Below are 14,904 nucleotides of genomic sequence, written 5' to 3' on the forward strand. Positions count from 1 at the left end.
CGATATTGGGCAGTGCAGAAGAATGCAGTCATTTGAGCTGCGCTTTCCTCTCAGCTGTGCTGTAGCTGGGATTGACGTTGCAATCTCTTGCAGGTGGGAGACCTCGTGTGCGTCATCGAGATGCCGCCTCAGGAGCTGAGCCCCCGCTGGAGAGGCAAGCACGGCTTTCAGGTAGGCCCAAGCTTCAGACGTGAGAGCGCAACTTCGGTCGAGGCAGGAATCTCAGCTTAGAGCTGCCCTGCCTGCACAGCATGGCTCCACATGGAAAATGGTTTCCTTGTGCTGGTGTCAGAGGACTTTCCCTTTTGCTGTGGGCTTGGGCCAGAGCTGAAAGTTGGTCTTTGTAGGAAACTGCCTCCTCAGTTAACTTAGAAAGAAGAGCCCTCACAGCGTGCATCAGGTCACGGCCACTGAACCGCACCTTTGGAAATGCAGCAGCTAGGACACGTGTTTCAGTGTCTCTGAGCACTTGTGCTTGCACCCATGCAGAAGGTGAAGTCAGCGTCTTTTAGGAAGTCGCTGCCTGTCAGCTGAGATGAGGCAGGGTAACAGAGCCTCTGCGTGCTTGCTGCTGCTGCTGGCTGCAGAAGGCTGGGTAGCTCAGAGCTGGGGATGGCAGCTGCATCTCGGTCAGCAAGCAGAAATTTCATAGGCTGTGCTAACTCAGATCTAGCTGCATCAATCTATCATAATATATAGCTTCTGTATGAAGTCTTTCCCTTCGGGCACGCTTGAGATTTAGGGGTGCATAGCATACTTGTCCTTTCCCCGCTCCATACACAGTTTTATGGATATTTGCCTGCCAATTTGGAATAATTATTAATTTTAAGCAGGCCATTTTTTGGTTGGATTGTCTTACGGAGCATCCGGCAGGCACGTGATGAGGAAAAGGTGATGTTTGAACAGTTCAGGCCTGAGAAACGCTGCCTTCAGAATCGCACCTCTCTTCTTCTTGTTACAGGTTGGATTTTTCCCTGGTGAGTGTGTGGAGCTCATTAACGGAAAAATCCCGGAGTCTCTCATCAATTCAGTGCCAAAGCCAGGTACGATGAGACATTTGATGGTGCAGGGAAGCAAAATGGAGTCTTTTTTGGGTGTGTTCCATGTTTAATACCTCCCTTATCCTTCCCCCCTTATCCTCTGTGCTGATGATCCTTCCTGCATAGCACGGGGCGTATGGCTGGTGTTTTGTAGGCAGTGAGAATGAGGGAAGGCAAAGGCAGTTCTCCTGCAAGTCCGTACGAGGCTGAGAACAGCCAGCGTCCCTGGTGGACAGATAGAGGTCTGGTTGTGCTAGTGACACGCTTGATCAGAACGTGGCTTTTCAAGAGGGTCCTTAATGCCCAGGTTGAGCAAGCTAAGCAAGAGGAGTGCATTCAACTCCATCAGAACGTGCAGAGATTTGGCCCAGTCCTCCTGTGTTTTATGACTGGAGTTGGGGATATCCTAGAATCCTTGTAGAATGGCTTGGCATGGAAGGCAGCTCGAGGATCATCAAGCTCCAAGCCCCCTTGCCTCAAGCTGGGCTGCCAACCAAGCACCACGTCTAATGTGGGACTGGACCAGGCTGCCCAGGGCCCCATCCAGTCTGGCCTTGGACTTCTCCAGGGTTGGGGAAAATCCATTTTGGTACGCACTTGCTCATCACGTTCTTCCCGTTTTGAGGTGCTCTGTAGAATGTGTTGTGCTCGGCCTCGTCCAACGGAGCCAAACCTGAGATGAACTGGTTTCTTCCTTTTGTTGTGCAGTGCCAAAGAAGCGCGGCAAGCTCCTCACCTTCCTTCGTTCCGTGGTGAAGGCCCGCCCGAAGCAACGGAAAGAGCGGGAGGTGGAGAAGGAGAGGGTGTTTGGCCGTGACCTGGGAGAGCATCTTCTCCACTCTGGTCGTGATGGTAAGGGACAGCCCATTCCTGAGAGCTTCCCTCTTTGGGGACCTAGAGATGAAAGGGAGATGGTATGTAGCAAGGGGCAGGTTGATACCAGTGGAGAAACGGGGAATGGGAGTTGAGGACTGAAAGATCAACTGAGGAGGTGATGGCTGCAAGGGAAATGCTCCTAAGGGACAAACGCATGTGCATTTGCTTAAAGCAAAGCCTGTAAGCCAATCCCCTGGTAGCCTGAAATGAAAGGAAGCCTTTTGCATCAGTTTCCCAGCTCCTTGCGGGCATGAGATTTTCCACCTCCGTTCCCGTGGGAGCTGTGATGGGACTTGCAATGTCTGTGGCTTCCCCGGAATTACTTTCTCCAGGCTGATTCCTAGGTCCTGGCATTTCTGGAATGCAAGGCACACATCTGTGTCCAGTTTCCTCACCAGCTCCTGCAGAGGTGTCTCTGACAGCTGTCCCCTTCAAGGAAGAACTGAGCAGTAGCCTGGCTGGGCTTAGTGGATGGGATGTGACGGGAGCGCAGCCTGAGGCAGGACTTGACTGAGGAGCTCCAGTAACCGCCGGCACGTGTTCTTTAGTCCCCCAGGTCCTCCAGAGCTGCGCCGAGTTCATCGAGCAGCATGGCGTGGTGCAGGGGATATACCGCCTGTCCGGCGTGGCGTCCAACGTCCAGAGACTGCGGTAAGAGTGCTGCGACTGACAGACACAGCTGCCAGCAGGGGCACGTGCCCTGTTGCGGGCGTTCAGAGGCCTGCGGGCAATGCCTTAGCACAGAGAAAAGGTCTCCTTTGGGAACATCCCATCCAGCACGGCTGACGTGGTGCTGGTGGCCGAGTGTTTGTGTTCTCCTGTACATCAGGAAGCCCTTCTGATTCTTGATTGCATTGGGTGTGGCTTTTGACTTGCTTTCCTCTTTCTCAACCGCTTTCGTGTCCTTCTCTGCAGCCAGGAATTTGAGTCTGAGCAGGTTCCTGAGCTAACCGTCCGCGACGTTCACAGCGCGAGCTCCCTCTGCAAAATGTACTTCAGGGAGCTCCCGACCCCCCTGCTGACCGACCAGCTGTACGACAAGTTCTCGGTAAGCACGAGGCAACGCCTTTCCTTTCCCTCTTCGCTGGGCCTCTTGGGAGATGGCTGCAGCAGTGCCCCAGCTCTGAGGCCCTTCTTCTGTTAGCCCCATGGGGTTTACTCGCATGTCTTTGCCACATCCTGCATCGTGCTGATGCCACTTCTGGTGGGAGGTGGTTATTTCCATATTCACAGTGCTTGCCAGAATTCCTGTGTTGTTTGTTTGTTTGTTTTTTGCTATTCCCCAGCTATTTCTGGAACAGGAAGGGGATTAATAGCCAAGTGTACTTGGAGATGAATGCCCCCTGCGAGGAGCTGAGCTGCCCAACCAGGCTGTAAACCGGCCCGGTGCTTGGACTCCTTGGCCTTGGTGGCACCAGCTGCGTGCCGCTATGTTTGCCAGATGCCTCTGGGGAGGCCTAAAATCTTTCTCAGTGCTGACCAGCAGCGCGCTGTGCCCATGGTTCCCGACCCTGCGGCAGGTATCTCTCCTGATTTGTGTCTCAATCCCTTTCTGCCCTTTTCCAGGATGCTGTTGGTGCCACTACAGAGGAGGAGCGGCTGGTCAGAATGCGGGACGTCATCCAGCAGCTGCCCGCTCCTCACTACAGGTCAGTGCTGCCCTCAGCCTGCTGAGCTCAGCCCTGCTGCACTTCAGAGGGCAATGGTGCGATTCCAGGCTTTGTCTCACGTGAGCAACGGGATGCCTGGGTATGCTGAAACGCTGCATGGGGTTAAATTGTGGGGTCAGTTCCTGGGCACGGGAGCACGCTTGGTGCAGCTGATGGCTGTGGCTGTGCTGTGCTGGTGCTGGGTGCTGCAGCGTGGCACTTGGTCAAGTTGGGTCTACTTCATCTTCAGCATCAGTAGCAGTAATAACAACTAGTGTGAATTGAGGTTTGCTTTGTGAGTGGCAGCACGGCATGCTGGCTGGTGCTGAACATTTGCCTCTCTTGTTTCCCAGGACCCTGGCGTATCTGATGAGACACTTGGCCTGTCTGTCTGCGAACAGCTCTGTCACCAACATGCACGCTAAGAACTTAGCCATTGTGTGGGCTCCAAACCTCCTAAGGTAAACTTCTTTTTCCGTTTCAACAGAACGCTTACATCTGTTCTCCAGTAGAATAAAGCAGTCCTCCCTTCTTCTGCACCACATGTGCTCTTCTCCTGTAAAATGTGCAGTGAGTGGCTGACAGCAGAGCAGGAGCCTGGACTGTTCTCCAACCCCACGTGGGCACAATTTCTAGCTGAGCATTGCTGCTCTCTTGTTTAGATGGGACTGGTGTGTCCTTGATCAGCCAGGAGAACTTCTTCAGTGGCATCACTGATTGCCCACTGCGGAAGTCTCCGGAGCCCAGTTTGACAGCTTTGGGCTGCAGTAATTCAGACCCGGGAAGCGATCTTGGCTGAATGACTTCTAAAACCTGCCTTTTCTACAGATCACAGCAGAGCGAGTCTGCCTGCGCCAGCGGGAGAGCTGCCTGCACGGAACTGCAGACGCAGTCGGCCGTGGTGGAATTCATCATCAACCACACAGACGTCCTCTTCTGCTCCACATCTGGACCTGACATTGCAGATGGAGCAGGTGAGTGTCTTCCTCCATTAGCTTTATCTTGGTCAGACACCTGGATCAAATGCAGGCCTTCTCCAAGTCCTTTGAAATCCTCTTTTACTATCGAGGGGACAGCAGACTTCTGGGCTTAGGTTAGAATCTGGCTGTTAGGGGCTTAGGTTAGAATCCCTGTTGCTGGATGCTGAGAATGTGCAAGCCCAAACGTGCCAAGGAGAACACTGTCACCGTCATTATGATGTTTTGCAAGGAGGTAAAGCTTGGTGAAAGTGTGGCAGCGAAGCTTTCTCAGTTCCCTGTCCCCCTTTTCTAGGGTTTTTGTTTGTTTGTTTCCACACAGTGAGCTGCTCCTAATTATGACTGCATCCTTTGCCATAGACACACCTCTGAGCACATGGTTGTTTTGAGCTGCTCTTCTTGCAGCGGCTCGGATAAGCAAATCTGAGAGAAACACAGCAGCTCCCCCGGACCTGCGATGGCTGTGCTGCCGCTTTTTGATCCTGGCTCTCACCTGTGGTTTTCCCTTCCAGGGCACAGTTCTCTCTCAGGGCCCCAGTCTGTGCGGGCGTCTTCTGCTGCCACAGAGCTGCTCAGCCTGGAGGAGGCGCAGGCACGGAGGCGAGGCCACAGCAGCTCTCCTGTCGTTGTGACAGAGAGCAGGGACATAGAGGTGGAAGAAGGCCCCACAGCTGTACGGGGGAAATTCCACACAGTCATCGACTTTCCACCTGAAAGGTAAAGAGGACTTCCTGTACCTGGGAAACATTGGGGTTTTCCGACTTCAGGGCCACGTGCCTGAATCCAATTCCAGTTCTCCTCAAAGCAGAGCTGTTGGTCAGACCTGCTGGCACGAGAAACTGGACATGGCAGTGAGATGGGGCTGATGAGCTGTCAGAGTCAGAGATGCTTTTGGAGTTCCACGCACGGCTCACACCATTCCCTCTTTCCTCTCTCCAGACCAAGTCCACCCAGCAGGATGAAGGAATCACCAGCTGGCTGTTGGTGTTCCTGCTTCAGTCTGGGAAAACCATCCTCCGTGGCCAAAGGCCAACCGCAGCGCCGTCCCAGGGAGCCCTCAGAGACAGACGTTGTAGTGCTGGCAGGTAAGGGTGCAAATCCAGCTTTCAACACCCTGCTTTTCAGCAACATGGAATTCGTGCTGTCAGTGGGCTTGTATCTCCTTCTAGCGTTCCAGCCCATACCTGACACCTTCAGTTCTCCCCTGATCAAGAAGCACTTTTGTAATTCAGCTTGTGAGAGTTTGACACGAACCCCTGTTCATTCTTTTATAGGTGATTCGAGCTCTTGTCAACCCAGATGTGCCAGAGCAAGTAGCGATGCTGGGCTGTGTGCTTCCATGAATGGAGAGCTGTTAGGAAGCACAAATGGCTGCGGTTCAGCTGACAGCCTGCTGCATAACAACAGTGGTGGACACAAGGAGCTCATCCAAGTTCAAGCCCTCATTTCTCCCAGCTCTGCTGCAGATGCTGACCTGAGCCCGCCAGACACCACAGGCACCAGCCTGGACTGTGACCCGGTGCCTCTGCAGTGCAGCCCAGCCCAAGCGCAGCCTGAGTGCCCCGACAGCAGCACCTCCATGCAGGAGCAGGTCAGCAGCAGCGAGGAGCAGCTGAGCCTCTTGGAGGGGGACTTAGAATCAAGCCTCCAGTCCCAGGCACCGTGCAGCGGCTCTGACAGCTCTGAGCCACTCTCTCCGTGAGCTTTCCACCCAAGAGAGGACGATTCCCATCTTTACCCGGACCTCTCACGCCCTCCTGTCTTTTCCTTTATTAATAAAAGCACACTTGTGCTCACTCAACGCCTTGACTGCCTGAGGAGATTTCGTTCCCGGGGACTGGGATGAATGCAACAACCAGCAAGGCACCTGAGCTTGCAACGCTGAGGCTGTGGGGTGCATGAAGCAGAGCTCCAGGCTTGTTCCCGTTTTGTCTGGCTTCGGGATGTCTGCAGCTCCCATTCGGTACGGTAGCAAATAATCTCTAGCATCCTGGATGCTGCTCGTGATAACCCCGAGCTTCCTGGCGGTGGCTTTGTGACGCCTTTAAGGGCTTTTTGATGCACTGTGATGCCTTGGCTGCTCCCTAACACCTCTCTTCTCCTGCCGCGTCCATTCCTGGCTCCCAACCTCCAAGCTGCCTGCGCAGATCATCTGCAGCCCCGTTACCATCACGCTGCAGAAGGACGAGCTCATTCAGACCCGGCCTCTCATTGGTCAGCGGCAGCGCTGTCCCGCCCCCGCCTGCCTCTTATTCGTCAGCGGCAGCGCTATCCCGCCCCCACCAGTCTCTCATTGGTCAGCGGTAGCGCTGCCCCCTCCCCCGGGGGTTCCTTGATCTGCGGTTGCTCCGCCGGCTGTGATTGGCTGAGCCGCCGTGCGGGGGAGCGGTCGTTGGGGGCCGGCTGTTGGAGGCGCGGAAGACCTCAGTGGCAGCCGTTGCTGTCCGGGCAGCAGCGAGGCGGAAGCCGCAGAGCGACGGGAGCGAGTGCTGAGGGCAGCTCCGCCAGAGGTGTGCGGGAGAGCTGTGCGGGACAGGGAGAGGAGCCCTGCGCGGCCCCAAGAAGGGGAAATCGCCGTAAAGTGGAGCACGGGAAGTTCCGCCCGTGGACGAGAAGGGAGTTCTTCACGGTGAGGATGGCGCAGCTCTGGAACAGGCTGCCCAGGGAGGCCGTGGCTTCTCCTTGTCTGGAGATATTCCAGTACCGCCTGGACGCCCAGGGAATTTTTTTCCGCTCTCTGTGCTGCCCTCGTGTGGCCGATTTGCGGAACTGCAACGAAGTTTTATCCGTGGTCTCTTCTGCCCTCGTGTGGCCGATTTGCGGAACTGCAACGAAGTTTTTTCCGTGGTCTCTGCTGCCCTCGTGTGGCCAATGTGCGGAACTGCACTGAAGTGTTTTCCGTTCTCTGTGCTGCCCTCATGTGGCCAATATGCAGAACTGCAAAGAAGTTTTTTTCGCAGTTCTTGCTGCCCCCGTGTGGCCAACATACGGAACTGCATCCAACTTTTTTCCGCGGTCTCTGGTGTCCCCGCGTAACCAATCGGTGCCCAACAACGAGCATGTAAAAGCAGATGTGAATTTTGCACGAAAGAGTCCTGTTTGGACTTTCTGCATGCGCGCTGCGGTGAGGAGAATTGCATATGCGCTCTGCGGTGAGGAAACTGACGCATGTGCAGTGCGATGTCCAGGAAGGTGCATGTGTACTGCCTGCATGAAGTCGGTGCATGTGGGCTACACGCAGTAACTGATGCATGCGCGGTGCTGTGCCAAGAAGCTGCATACGCTGTTCGGTGCTGAGCTGGTGCATGCGTGTTACCGTGCCGCGGCTGGTGTATGCGCCTTGCGTGGCAGAAACCGGTGCGTATATATAGCGCGTTACAGAGCCCGGATTTGCTCAAATGTATTGCTTTCCCGAGACATGCTCGTGTCGGTGCTGCTGCACACCGGTAACGCGATCGAGAATCTCCAGAGCCGCTGCGAATCGCTCCGAGCCCCTCCAAGCAACTGCAAGCCGCTCCGAGTCCTTCCGAGCAGCTCCGAGTCCTTCCGAGTCGTTCCGAGCCCCTCCGAGGAGCTGCAAGCCGATCTGAGTCGCTGCAAGCCCGTCCGAGCCGCTGCGAGCCTCTCGGAGAAGCTCCGAGCCGCTCCGAGCAGCTTTCGCACCACTGCGAGCTGCTCCGAGTCCTTCCGAGTAGCTCCGAGCCGCTGCGAGTCGTTCCGAGCCCCTCCGAGCAGCTCTGAGCCACTTTCGTGCCGCTCCGAGCCGCTTTGGCGCCCCTCCGAGTCCTTCCGAGCAGCTCCGAGCCCCTCCGAGTCCCTACGAGCAGCGTTGCACTGCTGCTGCGGGGGCTTTTAAACGGCTGGGGGACGGTGCAGGGCTAGGGTTGGAAGGGGACGTTTGCTGGTTCAGCGGGAGGCGAGCGAGTTGGATGCCACAAGGCGCTGAGGGGCAGCTGTGAGCCGAACCGGTCCGTTTCCGTTCCTGGGTGGGCTCGGGCATCAAACGGCGGAAATAGACGAGGGGCATCCTGGATTAGCGGGGGAGAATCTATCGCTGAGCCGGCGGTCCGGAATCGGCTGCTTGCCCGTAGCCGTAGTGGTTTTTCGAGACAGTTGCTGTTTTGAAGGTGACGGGCGTATATTCGCTGTTAGCCGGAGGACTAATCACCATAGAGAGCGGCGGATGAGCTGCGCAGAGCGGTTAGATCGGCACTTCCGCATTTCTGGGCGCATGTGTTTTGCCGCTGGCGCGACTCGGCGGCAGGCAGCGGCAGTTCCGCGCGTTGGCCACACGGTGGCAGCAGAGACCACGGCAAGAACTTTCCTGCCGGATCGATGCCGGCATTCGGTGGTAGGCGGCGGCAGTTCGGCGCATTGGGGGCTGCCCGTGGGGCGCGTGGAGTGCTGGGAGGAGTTGATGGCCGTGCGCGGTGGGGTGATGGTGCCCTCGGCGCACGGCTGTGACAGCGGGGTGGGGGTCGGTGCCCCCAAAATGGGGTGGTGGGCGAGTTGTATGGGGAGTGCATGTGAAGCAGTGCTGGAGCAGCTTGTGAAGGGTGCAGCCCTGTGAGCACAGGTGGAAGCAAGGCAGCCGTGGGAGCAGATGTGGGACCTGTGGGTCACTTATGCGGCGCTTGTGGGGCACTGATGTGTCACTTTTAGGGCCCAGGCTGCTATCAGTCATTTGTGGGTCCCTGCTGCCCCACTTGTGGGGGTACTTATGGGTCAATTCCTGGTCCCTTTGCCAGTTAACGGTCCCAGGCTGCTGTGTGGGGCACTTCTGGGGCCGTGTGTCTCACTTGTGGGTCCATGCTGAGTCACTTGTGGGGCACTGGGGGGCACTTGTTGGTGACAGGACGCTCGTGGGGCACTTATGGGACACTGATGGGTCAATTATGGGGGACTTATGGGGCACTTGTGGTTCAGTTGTTTGTCCCTTGCGGGGCACTTGTGGGTCCCTGTGGGTCACTTGTGGGTCACAGGCTGCTGTGGGTCATTTGTGGGTCCCTGCAGTGCCACCTGTGGGGCATTTGTGGGTACCCGTGGTGTCATTTGTGGGTCCCTGCGGTGCCACCTGTGGGGCCCTTGTGGCTCCCAGGTCACTGAGGGGCTTTCTGGGTCCCTCTCTGTTTCTGTGGGGTTTGGATTGCTGTTGGAGCCCAAAGGCCACACGCTGCCATACAGGCAGGTGCCAGGGTCACCCCCTGAGGACACCAAACCCTCCAATAACGTCACAGCGGCCTTTAATTGCTGTGTGAGGAGATGACGTGCGTTTCTCCCTGGGGAGCCGTAAGCTGAGCCTGGCAGCTGGGCAGCCAGCACTCGCTCCATTGACGCCGCTCATCTCAGCCCTTGTGCTGCATGTGCAGCTTCTCAGCACCTCGCTGTATCAGCACTGAAATCTGTGCTTCCCTATTTATTACAAATGTCACCAATTGCCACTGAGGACAGACTGGAAGCAAAGTACGTGGACCGTCCTCGCTCGTCCGTGGATAAACCTCCCCTTGCCACACAGGCAGACCCAATTGGCCGCCGGTCATGACTTTTTTTTTTTTACTTGATTTTTTTCCTTCCTGCTTTTAGGGGAACTTTGAGATCACAGCCTGAAGCAGTGATGGAGCACCTGGTGAGGGGTGCAGCCCTGCCTGCACAGGTGGAAGCAATGCAGCCGTGGGGCAGATGGGGCTGAGCCTGGCTCCACCCCTCCCTCATATCATCTTAAGGGCTGGCAGCCCCACAGGCAGGGTTTCTTCCTGGAGATGCCTCCTGTGGATTGCTGGGTGAGCTCTGGTTCGTGGGAAGAGGTCAGCGATTCTTTCTTGATGGCTGTTGGGGTTTTGGTCTCTGCCTTTCTGTGGGGATTGTCAGCTGGTTTACGGTAGCTCTGTCAGCTCTGCCTCTGCTTCTGATGCCTTCCACTTGTTCTCTGAGGGCAGTCAAGGGGTTCTCTGCCTTTCTCTGAACTGGTAACGGAGGGACTGATGGACGTTCCTTTCTTTTGCTCTCATCTGTTTTGGGAATGCTTCAGTCAGCCCCAAGGTGACGCTGGTTGGGTGACTGAGCGTTGCGACTCCAGAAATGCCTGGAGCTGATGCACTGTTCTGTAAAGGGATTCTGTGTTCTGCAGAGTTCCTCTGCAACTCTTTCTAAGCTCAACACCTTCTTGTGACGTCTCTGTTCCCTCTTTCGTGATTCTCATTGTGGGATCTCCAACATGGGCCTCCAAACTCACTCCGTCTGCTCCCACGTTGCCGCAGCCCATTTTATGACACGTTCCCTCTGTGTCCTCACGTCCTCCCTGTGTCCTCTGCCCGTGTCCCCTCTGCGTCTCCTGTGCCACGCATTCATTCCACCTGTGCTGAGTGTTGTTTGAGGGCACGCATTTCAATTCCGTTCCGCGTCTCGTTGGATCTCCTTCTGTTTTGCGGCTCAATGGGGTCGAAGGGTTTCTGGGGCTCCTCTGGTTAGTGGTTGCAGCGCTGTGCAATCTGTGGGGCGGACGCTGGAGTGGCAGGAACCCCTTGTTTACACATCGCTTGTATGCGGGTGGGTTTTGGGCCGGCTGTGGGCAGCTCCCTTGGAGATGCAATGGGGGTTGGTCCCCAGGGCTCGCCCTGCTCCCTGCCCTTTGTCCTTGCAGCCCCATGAGCTCCGTGGCTGGCGATAGAGCGAGGTGCGTGGTTGCGGCTGGGAGCTGAGCTGCAGGAAACCCCCGGGCCCCAGCGGCCGTTTGCTTCATCCTCACCCAGCGCCGTCCGCTCTGCGCTGCTCGAGAATACTGAGCACAAGGATTCAGTTCCTGGTTGGCCTGGTTCTCTCCCAGATCTCCCTTAGGAATTGGTCGGCAGCAACAGGTGTCAGGGCTCGGCTCTGCGAGCGCCTTGTGGCCGACCCCCCCAGGCTCTCAGGGCTCTTTCAGTCGTGCTGGCAGATGTGGCTTTGTATTGATAGGAAACAAAGGGCCGTCCTCTGCTGGAGCGCTGTGTCTGGATCACCGCAGATATCTCCATTCCAGCCGTCAGGGGATGCTGTCAGTTTCCCAGTCTGGATGCCACCCAACCTCCCAGCCCTCTTCCTTCCATCCCTGCCCCCCTGCAGCCGTGGCACCCAGCAGTGCGATGCAGCAATACCTCTGGTGTGCTGAATGCTGGGGCCGGCACTGAGAGGCTCTGTGGCCGACATGAATCTTCCTGGTTGGACTGCTTGGTGAGTTTCCCTGGTGCTGTTGAGCACGCAGGCTTCCCCGCCTGCCCTGATTGCTCACCAGGCCATCGATGTCCTTTGTGTCATCGTGCCTCACTGCTTCAGGTATCATGCCATAGACTCCTTAGAGTCGGAAGGGACTGTTTGTGATGATCTAGTCTGACTTCCCACAAGGAACAGGGACATCCACAGCTCGATCGGGCTGCCCAGGGCCTGATCCCGCCTCACCTTGGAAGGGACAGGGCATCCACCGCCTCTCTGGGCAGCCTGTTCCACTGCCCAGAATCACAGAATGTCCCGGGTTGGAAGGGACCTCGAGGCCCACGAGTCTCCAGCCCCCCGCCAACGCAGGGCCACCAACCTCCCTGTTTCACAGCAGCCCAGGCTGCCCAGGGCCCCATCCAACCTGGCCTTGAACACCTCCAGGGATGGACGGGGCATCACAGCCTCTCTGGGCAGCTGTTCCAGCACCTCACCGCTCTCACAGCACAGAACTTCCCCCTGACATCCAACCTCAATCTCCCCTCCATCAATTTAAAACCATTTCCCTTTGTCCCTTGCTGTAAAAAGACATTTTCCTTACATCTAACCTAAGTTTTCCCTTCTTCTTTCCTTTAGCTCCCTTTAGGTATCGAAAGGCTGTTACCAGGTCGCCTTGGAGCCTTCACTTCTCTGGGCTGAACAGCCCCAGCTCTCTCAGCCTGTCTTTGGAGGAGAGCTGTTTGATCCCTTGGTTCTGTTTTTTTTTGTGGCCATCCTCTGATGTGATCCAACAGGTCCATGTCTCTTCTGCACTGAGGACTCTACATCCCGACACAATCTCTAGATGTGGGATTGTGCAGAATATGGACTCAGGTAAGGGAAGCCTCTTGACTTCACAAGTCCTACAGAAGCTGATGAGAACTTTAGAAATAGAGCGGGAGTTCCATACTCTGTGGCATCCTCCTTCTTCAGGGAAAGTAGAATGAATCAATCAGATGCTGAAGAAGCACTTGTCAAAATTGGTTTCAGAGACCAAATTACCATGGACAAAGTGTTTGCCTGTAGCCCTTGTCAGAACACGAACCACTCACAGAAAAGGCTTAGGAGTATCACCACACGAAGTGCTGTTTGGGTGGCTGTACTTGGGAATGGTGAGATGCCCGCTCTTGAAACCAAGGGTAAGTTTCTTCAGAACTGTGTACTCGGGTTGTCTGCTGCTCTGTTATTCCTTAAGGGATGTGGACCGTTGGCTCAAACTCCACCTCTGGAATTTCCAGTGCGCTCATCCCGTGTTGGAGACTGGTCCTAATACGCGCCTGGCAGAAATCAAGGCTTCAGCCTGAGTGGGAGGGACTATTTCAGGTACTGCAGTGGATGTCGCCTACCTTGACTTCAGCAATGTTTTGTTACAGTCTCCCACAACATCCTGGTAATGAAGCTGAGAAAGTGTGGGATAGAGGAGTGGATGATGAGGTGGGCTGAGAACAGGTTTACTGGCTGAGCTCAGTGGTGGTGATCGGCGGCGCAGAGTGCGGCTGGAGAGCTGTGAGCGGCGGTGCTCCCGGGGGTTGGTGCTGGGTCTGGTTGTGAAAGGTAGATTGTGTTTGTGCTGTAGAAGCTTTGAGTATTTTCTGTCTGTAGTACTGGCTTTACTGAACTTACAGCCCTCTTGTGAAAGAGCTGTTTGCCTTCCACTAAGAAAGTTGCAGAGCAGAGTGAAGAGATAAAGATTTGGGGTGTTCTGAATCGAGCAAGGCACAAAATAAGGCAAATGTGCAGGGTGGAGAGAGAGAGCCCAGCACAGGGCAGAACAAACGTGCTCACTCTTGGTTGGCACACCAAAAGCCTGTGCTGCCATTCAGGCTGGGGAGCTGGGCAGAAACAAACCAGATGAGGTGGAACAAAAGCAAGTGTTGAGCCTTGCACCTGGGAAGGAATGGCCGCAAGTATCAGTACAGGCTGGGACGTGACTGGCTGGAGAGGAGCTCTGCAGAGAAGGACCTGGGGGTCCTGGTGGACGACAGGTCGGCCATGAGCCAGCAGTGTGCCCTGCTGGCCAAGAAGACCAATGGGATCCTGGGTGCTTTAAAAGGAGCGCGGCCAGCTGAGCAAGGGAGGTGATTTTCCCACTCTGCTCTGCCCTGGTCAGGCCTCACCTGCAGTACTGCATCCAGTTCTGGGCTCCCTTCCTGGTACAGAAATGACAAGGATCTCCTGGAGAGAGTCCAACAGAAGGCCAGGAAGATGATAAAGGGCCTGGAGCATCTCCTCAGTATTGGAAAGGCTGGGGGACCTGGGTCTGTTCAGCCTTGAGGAAAGAAGACTGAGAGCAGATCTGATTAATGCTTACGTATTTGTTAAGTGCGGGAGTCCAAAGGACACGGCCAACCTCTTGTCAGCGATCTGTGGGGGCAGGAGAAGGGGAAATGGTCACAAACTGGAGCACAGGAAGTTCTGCACCAAAATGCAAAGGATCTTCTTCACGGCGAGGATGATGGAGCGCTGGAACAGGCTGCCCAGGGAGGCTGTGGCTTCTCCTTGTCTGGAGATATTCCAGACCCTCCTGGACACCCACCTGCGCGGCCCGCTGTAGGGAGTCCATTTTGCAGGGAGCTTGGACTCAATGATCACTGGGGGTCCCCTGCAACCCCAATTCTGTGGTTCTGTGATTTTACTCCTTGCTTCTTGCAGCGATGCAGTGTTTCAGAAGAGAGAAAAAGCACAGCGGGCATCAACTGGATTTCTGTGGTTGGTAAAGCTGTGCTGAGAACTGGGCTGGCTGCTGCCCAGAAGCTTTCAGTGTTTAATTCTGGCTGTACAATAGCCATTAGTTCAATTTAGAACACATGAAAAGAAAGCTGATAGGGATCTGGTTACAGGTGGTTGAAATGACAAGAGGGAGATGGTGCAGGTGTAGGAAGTAGGAGGTTGCCTTCCAAGTGCCTTCCTGGTTCTCCGTGCTGCTTGGTGTTTATTTTCCCATTGGTGCTGTGTTCAAGTGCAAGCACTGTAGGGTGTAGAGAACACTGTAGAATGCCTGGTGCTGCCCCGACCAGTCGTAGATACTGGAAGGAAAAGTTGTGATGAACTACCGATGGAAAACATGGACAGTTTTGAGGCTTCTTCTTGGCAGAAGTTGTTGAGACAGTCCTCTGATAATCAGACAACAGGTAAACT

General features: G+C 55.5%; 1 protein-coding gene across 10 annotated transcripts in view; it reads left to right on the top strand.

Annotated features, from left to right (window-relative positions):
• The window catches only part of LOC128078421 (rho GTPase-activating protein 32-like), a 65,015-nt gene extending 58,672 nt beyond the window's left edge, over positions 1 to 6,343 (top strand). For all 10 annotated transcript variants that reach the window (XM_052678602.1, XM_052678594.1, XM_052678601.1 and 7 more), the window contains 11 exons: positions 94 to 171; positions 962 to 1,043; positions 1,749 to 1,892; positions 2,465 to 2,567; positions 2,832 to 2,964; positions 3,483 to 3,565; positions 3,919 to 4,026; positions 4,394 to 4,539; positions 5,055 to 5,259; positions 5,482 to 5,627; positions 5,817 to 6,343. In XM_052678602.1, coding sequence (XP_052534562.1) covers positions 94 to 171; positions 962 to 1,043; positions 1,749 to 1,892; positions 2,465 to 2,567; positions 2,832 to 2,964; positions 3,483 to 3,565; positions 3,919 to 4,026; positions 4,394 to 4,539; positions 5,055 to 5,259; positions 5,482 to 5,627; positions 5,817 to 6,244 — 1,656 coding nt within the window. In that variant the 3' untranslated portion in view covers positions 6,245 to 6,343. The remainder of the gene's footprint in view (positions 1 to 93; positions 172 to 961; positions 1,044 to 1,748; positions 1,893 to 2,464; positions 2,568 to 2,831; positions 2,965 to 3,482; positions 3,566 to 3,918; positions 4,027 to 4,393; positions 4,540 to 5,054; positions 5,260 to 5,481; positions 5,628 to 5,816) is intronic.
• Positions 6,344 to 14,904: the final 8,561 nt, after the last annotated feature.

The sequence above is a fragment of the Tympanuchus pallidicinctus genome, unplaced genomic scaffold (assembly GCF_026119805.1).
Source record: "Tympanuchus pallidicinctus isolate F22 unplaced genomic scaffold, pur_lepc_1.0 scaffold17, whole genome shotgun sequence".
Lineage (NCBI taxonomy): Eukaryota > Metazoa > Chordata > Aves > Galliformes > Phasianidae > Tympanuchus > Tympanuchus pallidicinctus.